At 40.0% G+C, this 12,102-nt stretch overlaps 1 protein-coding gene across 1 annotated transcript in view; it reads right to left on the bottom strand.

Annotated features, from left to right (window-relative positions):
* The window catches only part of RFC4 (replication factor C subunit 4), a 22,656-nt gene that overhangs the window by 5,529 nt on the left and 5,025 nt on the right, over nt 1-12,102 (bottom strand). The window contains exons 3-9 of the mRNA XM_019503367.1: nt 10,129-10,208; nt 8,053-8,172; nt 6,991-7,134; nt 6,570-6,690; nt 4,746-4,871; nt 2,795-2,875; nt 795-911 (exon numbers count right to left, since the gene is read on the bottom strand). Coding sequence (XP_019358912.1) covers nt 795-911; nt 2,795-2,875; nt 4,746-4,871; nt 6,570-6,690; nt 6,991-7,134; nt 8,053-8,172; nt 10,129-10,208 — 789 coding nt within the window. The remainder of the gene's footprint in view (nt 1-794; nt 912-2,794; nt 2,876-4,745; nt 4,872-6,569; nt 6,691-6,990; nt 7,135-8,052; nt 8,173-10,128; nt 10,209-12,102) is intronic.

Here is a 12,102-nt window from a genome sequence, read left to right as displayed (position 1 = left end):
GTGCCAGCTCTCAATCTTTTACTCATTGTTTGGTTACAGAAAATAGAACCATTTTTTCTGTTGCAAACAATTCAGAAAGATCACAAGAGGTAAGAATATTTCCAACGCTCTGCATTCCTACTTGAAATCTCTGGGCAAATCAGGTTTGCACACCTAATGCTGCTAATGTGCGACACCCCAAGGCACCCTTGAAAAGACATCAAGGCACCCTGGTTGAAAAAAAAAATTCACCAAGGTACAATCCAGTCACCATAAAAAGCATTGTCTCATTTTCTTAGAACTAGCATTTGGAGAATGAGAACATTGTAAAATTTGGAATCATAGCTGCTTCTAGTTTCCTGCAGCCATTGCATCATGCAAGCAACTGGGACACTTGAGATCTGTACAAGTCCCCACCACAATCTATGGTTCTAATTCTGTCATTTAAAATAATTCAGGTGTTGCCTTACTCACAAGTCTGTCTTATTTCCTCCAGAAATATTGGTGAGATAGCACTGATATATTACACAACCCTGGCTCAAAGGGATTCTCAGCACCCTGCCACTTACAGGAAATGATTTTTAACAGTGACTCTAGCAACTGAACCAAAGCTGTAAGAGTCCCCATTGAACTTGGGGAGTGTGCCCCCCCAGCCATATGAGCTTGTCACCTTCCTTGCTCCATTGCAAAAGTATTCAGATGAATCAAGAGGCACAGCTGCCGAGTGCAACCCAATAATGACTCTGATGGGGGTGGGAAAGGCAGAAGTGCACCACTATGTTAATAGAAAGGAATTTGAATAAATGGAGACTTACAGCAAGTTTCTCTGCTATTGTGGATTTCTGCTTGTCACTGAGATCTTTGCTCTCAACAATAATATCATGGAGCTGGTTGACAAGCTGACTAGCAGCATACCCCTCATTTATCAGATTCTGGACCAGGATGGAGAAAATGAAAACAAGGCACCATTAGTCTTAAGACTTCTAAGTAGTAAGACAATGCATCACAACATACCATTTCAAATACCATCACAACTATTTTAAACCCTCACTGAATCAGAGAGTTTGCTGTGCATGTTTCTGAGTACAAGGCATTTAAACCAGCCAATATAGAAGTCTACCAGATCTCCCTTAGAATTAGCAGTTTATTTACCTATCAAAAAGAAGCAGCTTACTTCAGACTTGCAAAGTTTCTTTAAAGTGGGCAATGGTTATCTCATTCAAAATAATGCTTTTTAGCAAGGGAATTAATGGCCAACTTGTATAAAACACTCACTGATATAGGGTACGCCCTCAAACATGAGCTAAAAGTAACCTCATGCAGTCAAACAGAACAATCTGTAAATCAAACCAAAGTAGGTGTCCACTTTTGCGGGATGGGGGCATAGACCCGTTTTATAACCTAACGGATCCTTGATTGTATGTTCAGATCCTGGTAAATACACCTTGAATACAGGGGTGGCCAGCCTGCAGCATGATTGCCACTAGTTCAATTGACAGGCGGCATGTAGGGCATGGAGCAGAAAGCAGAGCAGCTGATGGGGCAGAGGAAGGCATCAGAGTGGTGCTCAAGGAGGGCACATGGATTAATTTGTGGTACACCTGCCAAAGACTGGCCCCCACTGTGGGATAGCAAACATCTCCACAGACTCCCTCTCAGGAATTTTTAAGTCTAGTAGAGAACAGGAACAGTACCGCCAGATTAGTCCAAGCATCCCAACACAACAAGTCTTAAAAGAACAGAAGTATCCCATGCCATCTTGGATTGTTACCTACAAGGCTCACTGTTTGGGACAGAGGAGATGGGCAGTACATATACCAACCTACAAGTCTACAGCAACCGAAGAGAGTAATGTGCTCACGCACACTGCTTCTACGGAGAGGAAGAATCCCCTTTTCCCCTATGGCACATCCCTTCTCCCCCTCCATGTCATGATGCAACGTTCCTTCCCATGTCAAGTTCCAGTTTAAAAGCTTTGTCTGAGTCTGCTTTAAGCTCTTATAGAAAAAAATGCCTATCACCTTCAAGGAGTCTCAAGTTGTGGGTTTTTTTTAAAAGTGAGGTTGATAGCAATGACAGATTAATTTCTCTCTCATCATATATAGAGCTGTTTTTTTCCCCCTTTACAGTGAAGCTATTTCTGTTCACTGCAATGTGTCAACTAGGCTCACCCCTAATATTCTATAGAGTAAATGCTGAAGGCTATTTTTAGACAAGCAGTTACAACTCAGCAATTTACAGCATGCACTGAATACCATTTATAAAAAATACAGGATAGAGACTTCTGCTGATCACCCTAGAACATATTTGTGAGGCACTGAATTGTACCCAAAAAAGTTAATGGTCTAAAGTTTTTAGTGATCAACAATTTCAAAGCCCCAAGCAGAGCTGAGTTTGCCTCAATTATTACTATTAGTTTGGTTTTTTTTCCTCTCTAAAATTAAGCAGGAAAGCATCATGTGTTATCAGTTTAACACGAGGCAAAGGCCACTGTTAAATTTCAAAGCAATGAGTTCTTCTTACCTTAAAAGTGTTCTCCTTCAGATCAAGGTTTAAGGTCACTGGACTGATTAATGTCAAGAAGCTTGTATTACATTTGCACTGTAACTGCTCTAAGGACAAATAAGTTTTCAATTTCAACCTGCTAACAGGAGTCCTATTATCTAAATTTATATACTGCACAGCTAGCCCAAAGTGATTAGGACAGCAAGACTAAATGAAACAGCATAATATTAAAACAACTCCCCTTGGTTTAAATTGCTTGGAATTCAGTTGCTGCAAGACCAACGAGAGAGACAAGGATAAAGAATTCTACCTTTGTTACTGTTTCCAGCTTTTCAAAAGAGCCACTTTGACAGGCAGCAAGAACTCCATGGATTGCTTCTTTAGGGACCACCTACAAGAGGAAATCACAAACACAGTAAATTTGGGTCGTGATTACATACTATCACTACAGTATTGACCCCAAATAACGTTCATCCAGTTGAGTGCCAGAACTGTTCCTTCAAGGATAATATTCTTCCCTGTTTCAGCTACTCAACCCTCCAAGCAAATTATCAAGTTTGATACCAAGACCACTCGAGTCATAATTAATATTTTGATAGCTGTACTCCATCTTAGTGACATTAGTTCAGTAGCATTATACAGTCCCTGTTTTGCCAGCCCCACCTTTACATATCAGAGTACATAACCATCTAAACAGGGCATGGATAAATAAGCCACTACTTGAACAGGTTCAATTTCTTTCATTTCTGTTGCATGATCTAGCAAAATAGCACATCCATTCCCATCTTGTTAAGCAGCATAGACGTGGAAAATTAAAGCAATTAAACCAAGCCTGAAGCAACTAAACAATCAGTCAGCAAAATCGGAAGAAATGAGGACTATTAGAACAGATTAAAGTCTTTTTGACTCTGTGTTAGCAGATACTGCCATCTTTTGCTTTGCACCTACAATTCCTGATGTTGCCGATGAAAGCTTGTGCCTCTGACCAAGTTAGTCTTTAAGGGGGCACTCTCCATTCTGCCCGTCTCCAGACTAACACGGCTAACTACCTCTCTTCCTGCAGACGGACACTGCACATTTTCCTTCCATCAACTGCTCTCAGTCTTTTCTATTCCAATGCTAGCAATAACAACATATGACCTAGACCTTAATCTGCACCTGTGTACAATGCTGAAGTTCCTCTGACTATTAGCAGGATTCAAGTACATAACTTAAAGTTCAATGTTCATAAAAGCACACAAACAGGCTAGATACTCTCCTTTGCCATTAAAATTATTTTACTTTCAGGTTTCTTAATTCCAGAGGGAATTTCAGTGACATTTAGCTGTTTTATACAGCTAGTGATACACATCTCACCCCAAGGAAAAAAAAAACTAGCAACAAAATAGCTTTGTTTCATTAGCCTGACTTCCAAAATATTCACTGGAAGTTAAGTAGCTTCTGCTCCCTTCCCCTCAACACACAAGCCTGGGACACCCACAGCGCTAGCAAAATTAGCTGTCAAGGGAAGCATGTCTGACACAGACATCCAGCTTTAATACCCTATTCACTTTTCAGCTCCTTTACTTTTGTCTCCCGATTTCCTACTTTAAGAGATCAGTGTCACATTGCCATAGCAACACTCACAATGAAATTTTAAGTTTTCTCCTAAGGTTTCCACCATCTCCGTCAGCATTATCCAGATAATAATCTTAAAGGAAAACTGCTGTACAGCTAGAAAGCAAAAGCCACTTTACTTAAATGCACACCATGAGTTTTTCTAAACTGGGACTAGAAGAGTTCTTTTATAAACCGGTCCCCTGAAGCATTTCCAATCGAAATTTTGCAGCACTGTTAGTGCACAGGCATCTGAGAGACATTAGTCCATTTTAGTTGTCCAGCTTCAGTGCAAAGAATGAAATGCATAACAGCTTAAAATAAGTACAGTGTTCAAAATTCAGTCAGAGTAATCTAAGGTTATTTTAGAGAATTTCCTTTGCATCTGTCCCCAGTTAAAAGCTGTGTTTAAAATGTGTAAGCACAGCAGTTTTGAAGTGAATAGGTGCAGGAACCTGTCCTTGATAGCTATGCAGAACTGTACTATATTCAAAACTGAATTGAACATTAATTAAGAACAGTGATACTTAAAGTTAGCAAACATTCTAGATAGAGGGAGGAACTATATTGACCAAAACTGCTATTTTTGTGATCAGAAAATGATTAACATAAACTAGATTGAGTCACAGGTGAAACAACAAACATGCATCACTGAGATAGCCTACCCCAGCAATTTCGGTGACAACCTTCTCTGTGATCTCTTTCCCACCTGTTAATCGAGTAGCACTTTGAAGAAATGTAATTGCTTTTCTTAAGTCTCCTTCTGACACTTGAACAAGGTAAGATACTGCCTGAGGAATAGCAGGAAATAAGTGACATTGACAATATAGTCTATGTTAGTTCAAAATGAAGAACACTTGGGGTGACCCGATTTAACAAACATGAATCGTGCATACTTTAGGAAGTTGCAAAACAGTTCCTACCATTTTGTACAACATAGTTCCATCTGCATACACAGATCCCAATATAAATGCAGTTATAAGCTTAAGTAGGAAACAATTAGCAGGAAAAATCTTATCATTGGTTCTAAATACACAGCTGGGTATCCATCAAATTATTTCTGCATTGTAACTGAAACAAGGCCTAAGACACGTAAGGCTTAATCTCACATCTCAGATATCAGTACTGTCCATCCACACCCACCATCTTTATTAATCCTTTGTTCCAAATGTAAAGGAACAACTGCACAGAAGTAGTAAGACAACTGTTCAGTTCAGAGAATACCAAATATTTGAACTTTCAGGTATCTGAGTAGTCTCCCACTTGCACATACTAAATCCCAAGTTTTTCATTCTCTTCAAGGACTAGCAAATAACTATATGCACCTACCTTGCCCAGCATTTACTTTTATATAAGGATGTAAACAAGTATAATGATCTGACTGTAACACCAGTAAAACAGTGCTGAGGCAAAACTATTTACAATTCCACCCAGTAATCTGTTCTTTGTTTTAAAAAAAGTCTAAATCTGCTTAAGTTTAAGTGAATTCAAAGAGTTTTAGTTCTGAGGCACAGCCCCCAATATTTTTAAATCCAGCATACCTAAAAAAAAGTCAGGCAGGAGAATTAATAGATCTTCTAAGAATTTACTGTGGCTAATAAAGTTTGCATGCAAGAAATACAAAACCTGAATAGGCAGAAGCACTCTCCAAGAAACACATCCATCCTACTTTTTCTATTCACAATTACTGCACCTTCGTACATTAATGGGATTATATTTTAGAATACAGCAGGCCTCGACCTTAGGGAACTGAGCACGGAACTAGGAGTTCAGCGATTCTGTTGTCATTCTTCCTCTGACAGACTCCATTGGCCTTGGGAAAGTAACTGAAACTGTTACTCCATCCAAACAAGGATGCTACTGAAATTAATGTATGCACTAAACTCAGTAATAGCTTTGGCTCAGCAGAATGGATTTAGGAAAGCAGTACCTATTCACCCCTGCGGTAATAAATTTAACTCGGCTCCTAACTTGACTAAGGAGACAGACAGAGACCGGAGGTGCTGATACTGCTTATTTCAGTTAAATGTTCTGAGATAAGGAATCCTGCATGCCTTGTTTTGTCTTGATATATTACCCTGTGTACGGATGTTAAGTTTATTTTTCTCTCTGAGAAACCAGAAACTGATAACTTTTTCTATAAGCACAACGTTTCACTCTTCTTTAAGTAAACTGCCTACATGTCTGTGTGCGCGTTAGATCAGTGATTTACTGTCCAAGGTCGGTTTTTTTCTCTCTCTCTGTCTTAAGTATAAATATGCTTGTAAACTTAGAGTTTGATAAATCCTTTGAAACAGACAAGTGGGTGATTCCCCTTGCTGCATGGAATTCTCCCTGTGATCACAGTATAGCCCTAAATAAAGAAAAGCTGGCTCTGCCCGTTCTGATTCAATCACAACGCGAAGTTTGATTTCTTCCACACCCCTTTCACTGCACTGTGATTATGCACTAGATATAGCAATAAGCCTACATAGTGACATTGCAATTACCTCGCTGCTGATTTTCACATTTTCCTTTTCAGAAATATCTATTAGTCTCTGTTCCTGAATTTTATCTGAAAGAGGCTTGAAACGGAATTTGGAGCATCGAGATGTCAAGGGTTCAATTATCCTGGAAAAAAAATACATATTTTTAAATGTATTGTTGAATGTTTATACAAATAACTCCACAGACATCCATCAGCTGAGACTATTGGAGCAGTAAGAGACAAAGCCTCAAAACCATAACACTTTAGGGATAAGATGAAGGAAGAATGACCATTTAAACTGATCGGCTGCATTACATCTTGTATTTTCAAGCGCAGAAAACTGTTTCTCAAATGACAAGTTAAACTGCAGACTATCAGAAGGTAAGACCACAGTTAGGAAAGCCACATTTGTATTGCCCATGGAAGCAATGATGTATACAAACCTGCTGATGTAGTTACAAATAAGACAGAAACGTGTTGTTTTAGATTCCTTCTCCATAGTGCGTCTTAAGGCTGCCTGTGCTGCTGAGGTCATAGAATCTGCTTCATCCAGGATCACAATCTTAAATGGAGGACAAGCCTTTCCACTAAAAAACAAACAAACCAAACAGTTCTTCATTCAGTGAAACATTCAATTGTTGAAGTATAATCTGCATTAATATTTAAGAGTCAGCACCTCGTTGTATAGTGCCATCATTTCCTGTAGTCAGTAACAGAAAAAACAAATGAAGTACCATTTACAGTTTTGCTAATCTGTAACAAAATCTAAACAAAGAAATAATAAATGCAACAAGGCAATTGCATTTCAAGTTTCTTGGCTGCAAGACTGCCACCTGAGTTAGCAAAGATTCCTCTGAAATTCTTATTCAGGAATAAAATTACTTCCTGTAACAGCTTATGCTATTCTTTTTTTTTTTTTTTTTCCTTTTTGCAGGCTTCCTAGATCTTCTGACATTTAAACATCTTCAGAAGGCAACTTTCAGTATATGACATGGGACCATGTCCTTACAACTGAACTGGGCCTTCTATTCCCCCCCGACTTTCTGAACTACTTTCCTGAACCGGTCACTTATTTGTGTTGCCTAATACATTCCCATACCAGACTCCCTGGCCTATAATAAACTGACAGCAAGTTTGTCACAAATTATGAAAGTTACTCTCGCACTAAGTATTTAGTCATTCAGCATTTGCAGGTATGTATACTGAATTACCAAATCCAAAATGCTATCGTGCTTGAGATCAGATCCATTCTCTCCAGGGGGGATTCTCCATAGGGACTTTAATACCAGGTGCTCACCAGCACCAGAAGCAGCAGCCTTGGCATGCAGCTTGCTTCAATCCAACTCAAAAGCAGTCTGATTTGTGCAGACTGGGAACTTCTTGGCCTTGCTGTCCCCCGGCTCATACAAAGGTTATAAAATTAAGCTTGATTAGACAATCACAAGTTTTGTAGTAAGGGAGAAATACAGTATGTTGAATAGAGAAGCTTTTGATCATATGCTTACTCTGAACGGTTTCCAGATACAGTTAGCTGAGCGAAAGACTTCACTTTTTCTCGAATCACTTGTATTCCACGTTCATCAGAAGCATTTAACTCAAGAACTCTCTGCCGAAACAGTTCAGGCCTATAAAGTATGTATAACATGACATATTAACTACTAAACATTGACAGGGGCTTATTAACAAGCAAAATAATCTTGTAAACATTCAGGCTGTGATTTTTGAACTCTGGTAGCGTTAGCAAGAATGATACTAAACAGTCATCATCTTGCTTGTGGCAGACTGTTAAATTCCAAGTCTCACATGGCCTAGAATTCCATAATCTGTATCAACGATCTTGTCCCTTAGACTTCAGAGAACAATTAAACATAAGTTTACACCAGTCCTCCAGACAAAAAAAAAAGTTGAAGCAAAGTCTAAGAAACCCAATTTTTTACATATATATTTTGTTCATTTTCACATGCAGGCTGTGAACAGAATAATTGGTAAACCCCACCAAGCAGGCAGCAACAGTACCTTTGCAGTCGTCATACTTCCAGGATTTATGATCCTAAAGATTTAAATTTAAATACAAACAGTTGTGCTAAAACAAGTTTAGCATTTCATACATAGAACTACTGCTCAAAGACTATATCACAACTTTCCAGAAGCCTCTATACCTCAGAAACAGCTTTAGGACCAATTAGGAGTTTCTTCCAACTGTTAAAATTACTCCTAACCTGGTCTCATCTTAAACCAGGGTGGACAAAATACAGCCCGGGGGCCAGATGCGGCCCGCCAGGCCATTATATCTGGCCCGCAGGGCCTCTAAAAAAAAATTTACAAAATTAATATTTATCTGCCCCTGGCTGCCTGTCATGTGGCCCTTGATGGCTTGCCAAAACTCAGTAAGTGGCCCTCCACCCAAAATAATTGCCCACCCCCGTCTTAAATCATGGAACCTATAAAAGGACAAGAGGCTTTTAACTCAGAGAAGCAGTAGTCAAACTAACAAAATCCTGTGACACAAGAGCTGAATGGCAGGCCAATTCATTCAGTCCCTTTCCTGTTGGTTTATAAGCTACTCAAAAGTCACCAGTCAAACAAGCAAACAAAAACACACACACAAGCCAATAATACATATCAAATTAAGAAGGAACAAAGCAGGGGATGCACAAACTGTTCTTTTAAAAACCCTAGATATCATATTCAAACAAAACTGCCTTCAGTGCCCCCATCAGACATCACCTAAAATATTCATTTCTGCTCGAGAACAACCTGACTACCATCCTCCGACAGGTAGGCAAGAAGGAAGATAACTGTTTCCACTTCTGACCGACTCCCACAGCTCCCTTCAGACAACCTGTACCTTAATTCTTCCATTATACAGCTGATCATCAGCTTCCTTTGTATTCACCAAGTGCAGTAAGCTCTAAACACCAAGGATTGACCAATTTTTTTTTCCAGCTGAAACTAAAAATCAGTTTTAGATGCAGGCAACCTTTCCTCCTCTTACTCTTTTCTGCTTTAAGCATATAGGTTCACCACTGTGCAAGGGCTGTGGCTGCATGGTTGGCCAACTCACTGCACTGCCTTGAAACTGAGTATTGCAGAGTCTAGTGGCTTACCATCAACCTGCAGGAAAAAATATCCTGATGATATCAGCACAGAACCGCTGAATCCAAGGGGTCATACCCAAAGCCACATAATAAGAACCAAAAACATGCTGACAAGTCAAGGCTGAAGAGACACGGGGGAAATTTTCAAGGGGAGGAAAATCTCCAGAAAGAAAAAAGTAGATCAAACACCTGCTTCCACCACCACCCCACTCATCCATGCTCTCATCTCCTTAACACAGTATTATGAGGCAAAGTAAACTGCTTTTCTTGTCAACAGCCATCTCTCCACAGTATCAGATAGTTCATAATGAAATGCAAACTTGCTGTGCATTTCAAATGAAAATTAGCTTAAAATTTAGATCCTATAAACTACAAACTACATAAAATTGGAACTGGCGGTAACTAAAAGTACTAAAGCATATTGCAGGGTTGGCAAGCTTTTGGAACAGTCACTTAAGCAATGGCAATTAGATTCCAACTTACCCATAAAGTTCTCTGGCTGCTGCCAAAATAGTGGAAGTCTTTCCCGTTCCAGGAGGGCCATAGAACAAAAGATTGGGAAGCTGCAATGCAGAGCAAGAGGAGAAACTCTATACAGCACAAGTTACAGATCCCTTTCTGAACGAGTTAGCCCATAAAGTGACCCCTACCATGCTGGGTGTATCACACTTAATGTACAGGCATTTCTACCCCACTTAGAGTACAATCCAAGCACCAGTACAGCACAGAAGAGAGACTAGGTGGCTGTGCAATACCAAATCCTTCATTTCTAGGCCGCTAGGCACTGCAGGTTGCTGTCAAAAGGAAGGCACAAGCCCAACTCTGTTCCAACAGTTCTATACCAAACTGCTAGTAGCACCTGACCTAGCAAGTCTGAGGCTAGTTTAAGTGTAACTACGATCACAAGAGTGACTACAATATAGGCAAACCCCACACAAGTACAGGGGAGGTTTTTAATGGCTGTTCCAAAAGTGTGCGCTGCTTAGTTCTGTTTTCACACAGGGTTCTTAGAAGATTATTGATAGAGTGCATCAAGAATTGGTCTAAGCCAACTTCATTAAACACTTCACCATAATTAAATTTGCTGTCAACACAAAGTTGTCAGCACACTGAAGGATCAGAACACCAAGTAGCAAGGACCAGAGCAATAAATATAGGATGAAGATTATTTGTGTTGTCTTAGAAGTAGGTTAGACACGCACTTTGTATGTGATGGTTTGGATAAGGATGATCCTGCCTTTATAAGCTTCTTCCAGCCCTACTTTTCTATGCATCAGATAAAGTATTCCCACTATGGCCTCCATGATTGTGTGTACAGTTCAGGTCAGGTCCCTCCAATTCAAAAAGCTGAAGTTCAGACTGGAACAGGTGTGGAGAAATGCTGGTAGGTGATCAGGGAACAGAGAGTTTATTCTACAGAAGCAGACTTACAGCATGGCTCATTTCACCCAGCAAAACAAAGGCACACAGGGAATATAACAACTTGCTATAAATAGAGCAGGGGTAAACAGTAGGGATACAGAAAAGCTATTTAAACTAAGTGACAATTTTGGCACAAAAGCAAATGCATATAAACTGTTCATGACTAAATTTAGGCTGGAAATCAGAAGAAGGTTTGTAATTATCATAGAAGTGAAATTCTGGAACACCCCCCTTCAATAGGTTTCGTGCTCCTGCTACTCCAATCTGGTTTTAACACGAAATCTGATCGTGCCTACAAAGTGGAGGAAGGGACTTCATGACCCAGAAGGTCCCTTCAAGCACCACAATTTATTTCTGGGACCCAACAGTCCCCTCCAACACATGAAAAGACCAAGCTTCTTACCAGGTCTGATTTCTAGTCCTAAATTACATTTCTATTTTTAAAAGGCTAACTAAAGTTAAAGGTAGATTGCGCACACTTGAATGCTGGCTATAGCAGCTATTGCAGACAGAATGGGAACAGTAAAAACCCAGAAATCCAAAAGAGAAAATTACAGGGTATACACTCCTCACAGCTACAGAAAGGATCAGACAAGCATTATTTAGTAACAATCGTTTATTGACTCCATATAGTTACAGCCAATCCATACATAGTATTTACAAGTGTAAAATAATCATTAAAAATCTCGCAATAGACGATCTTAAAATACCATAATATTTAGAGGTGGACCAATATCAGTCCATATTGGATTGGCACCAATAAAAGGAAAATTGATGTCATCACAAATCGGCTTTTTTGGGCCAGCGTAGCTGATAATATTACCGATACATGGTGCGTGCATGCACGCAGCCACAGCATTCGTGCAGCAAGAAATGCAACCCAAGCAGCATGGAGAGCGGTGTCCAGCCAGTGGGGGGTGGGGGAGCAGGCCGCGCAGATCAAAGTCCCCACAGTGAGGGAGGGAGTGGGGCAGGCTCTGCCCAGCCAGGGCAGAGTGGGGCACAGGATGGAACCACAGGCAGCTTGTCGGGGTG

Source organism: Gavialis gangeticus, unplaced genomic scaffold, assembly GCF_001723915.1.
Source record: "Gavialis gangeticus isolate Ggan-Ray unplaced genomic scaffold, GavGan_comp1, whole genome shotgun sequence".
Lineage (NCBI taxonomy): Eukaryota > Metazoa > Chordata > Crocodylia > Gavialidae > Gavialis > Gavialis gangeticus.
This window is presented reverse-complemented; position numbering and strand designations above follow the sequence as displayed.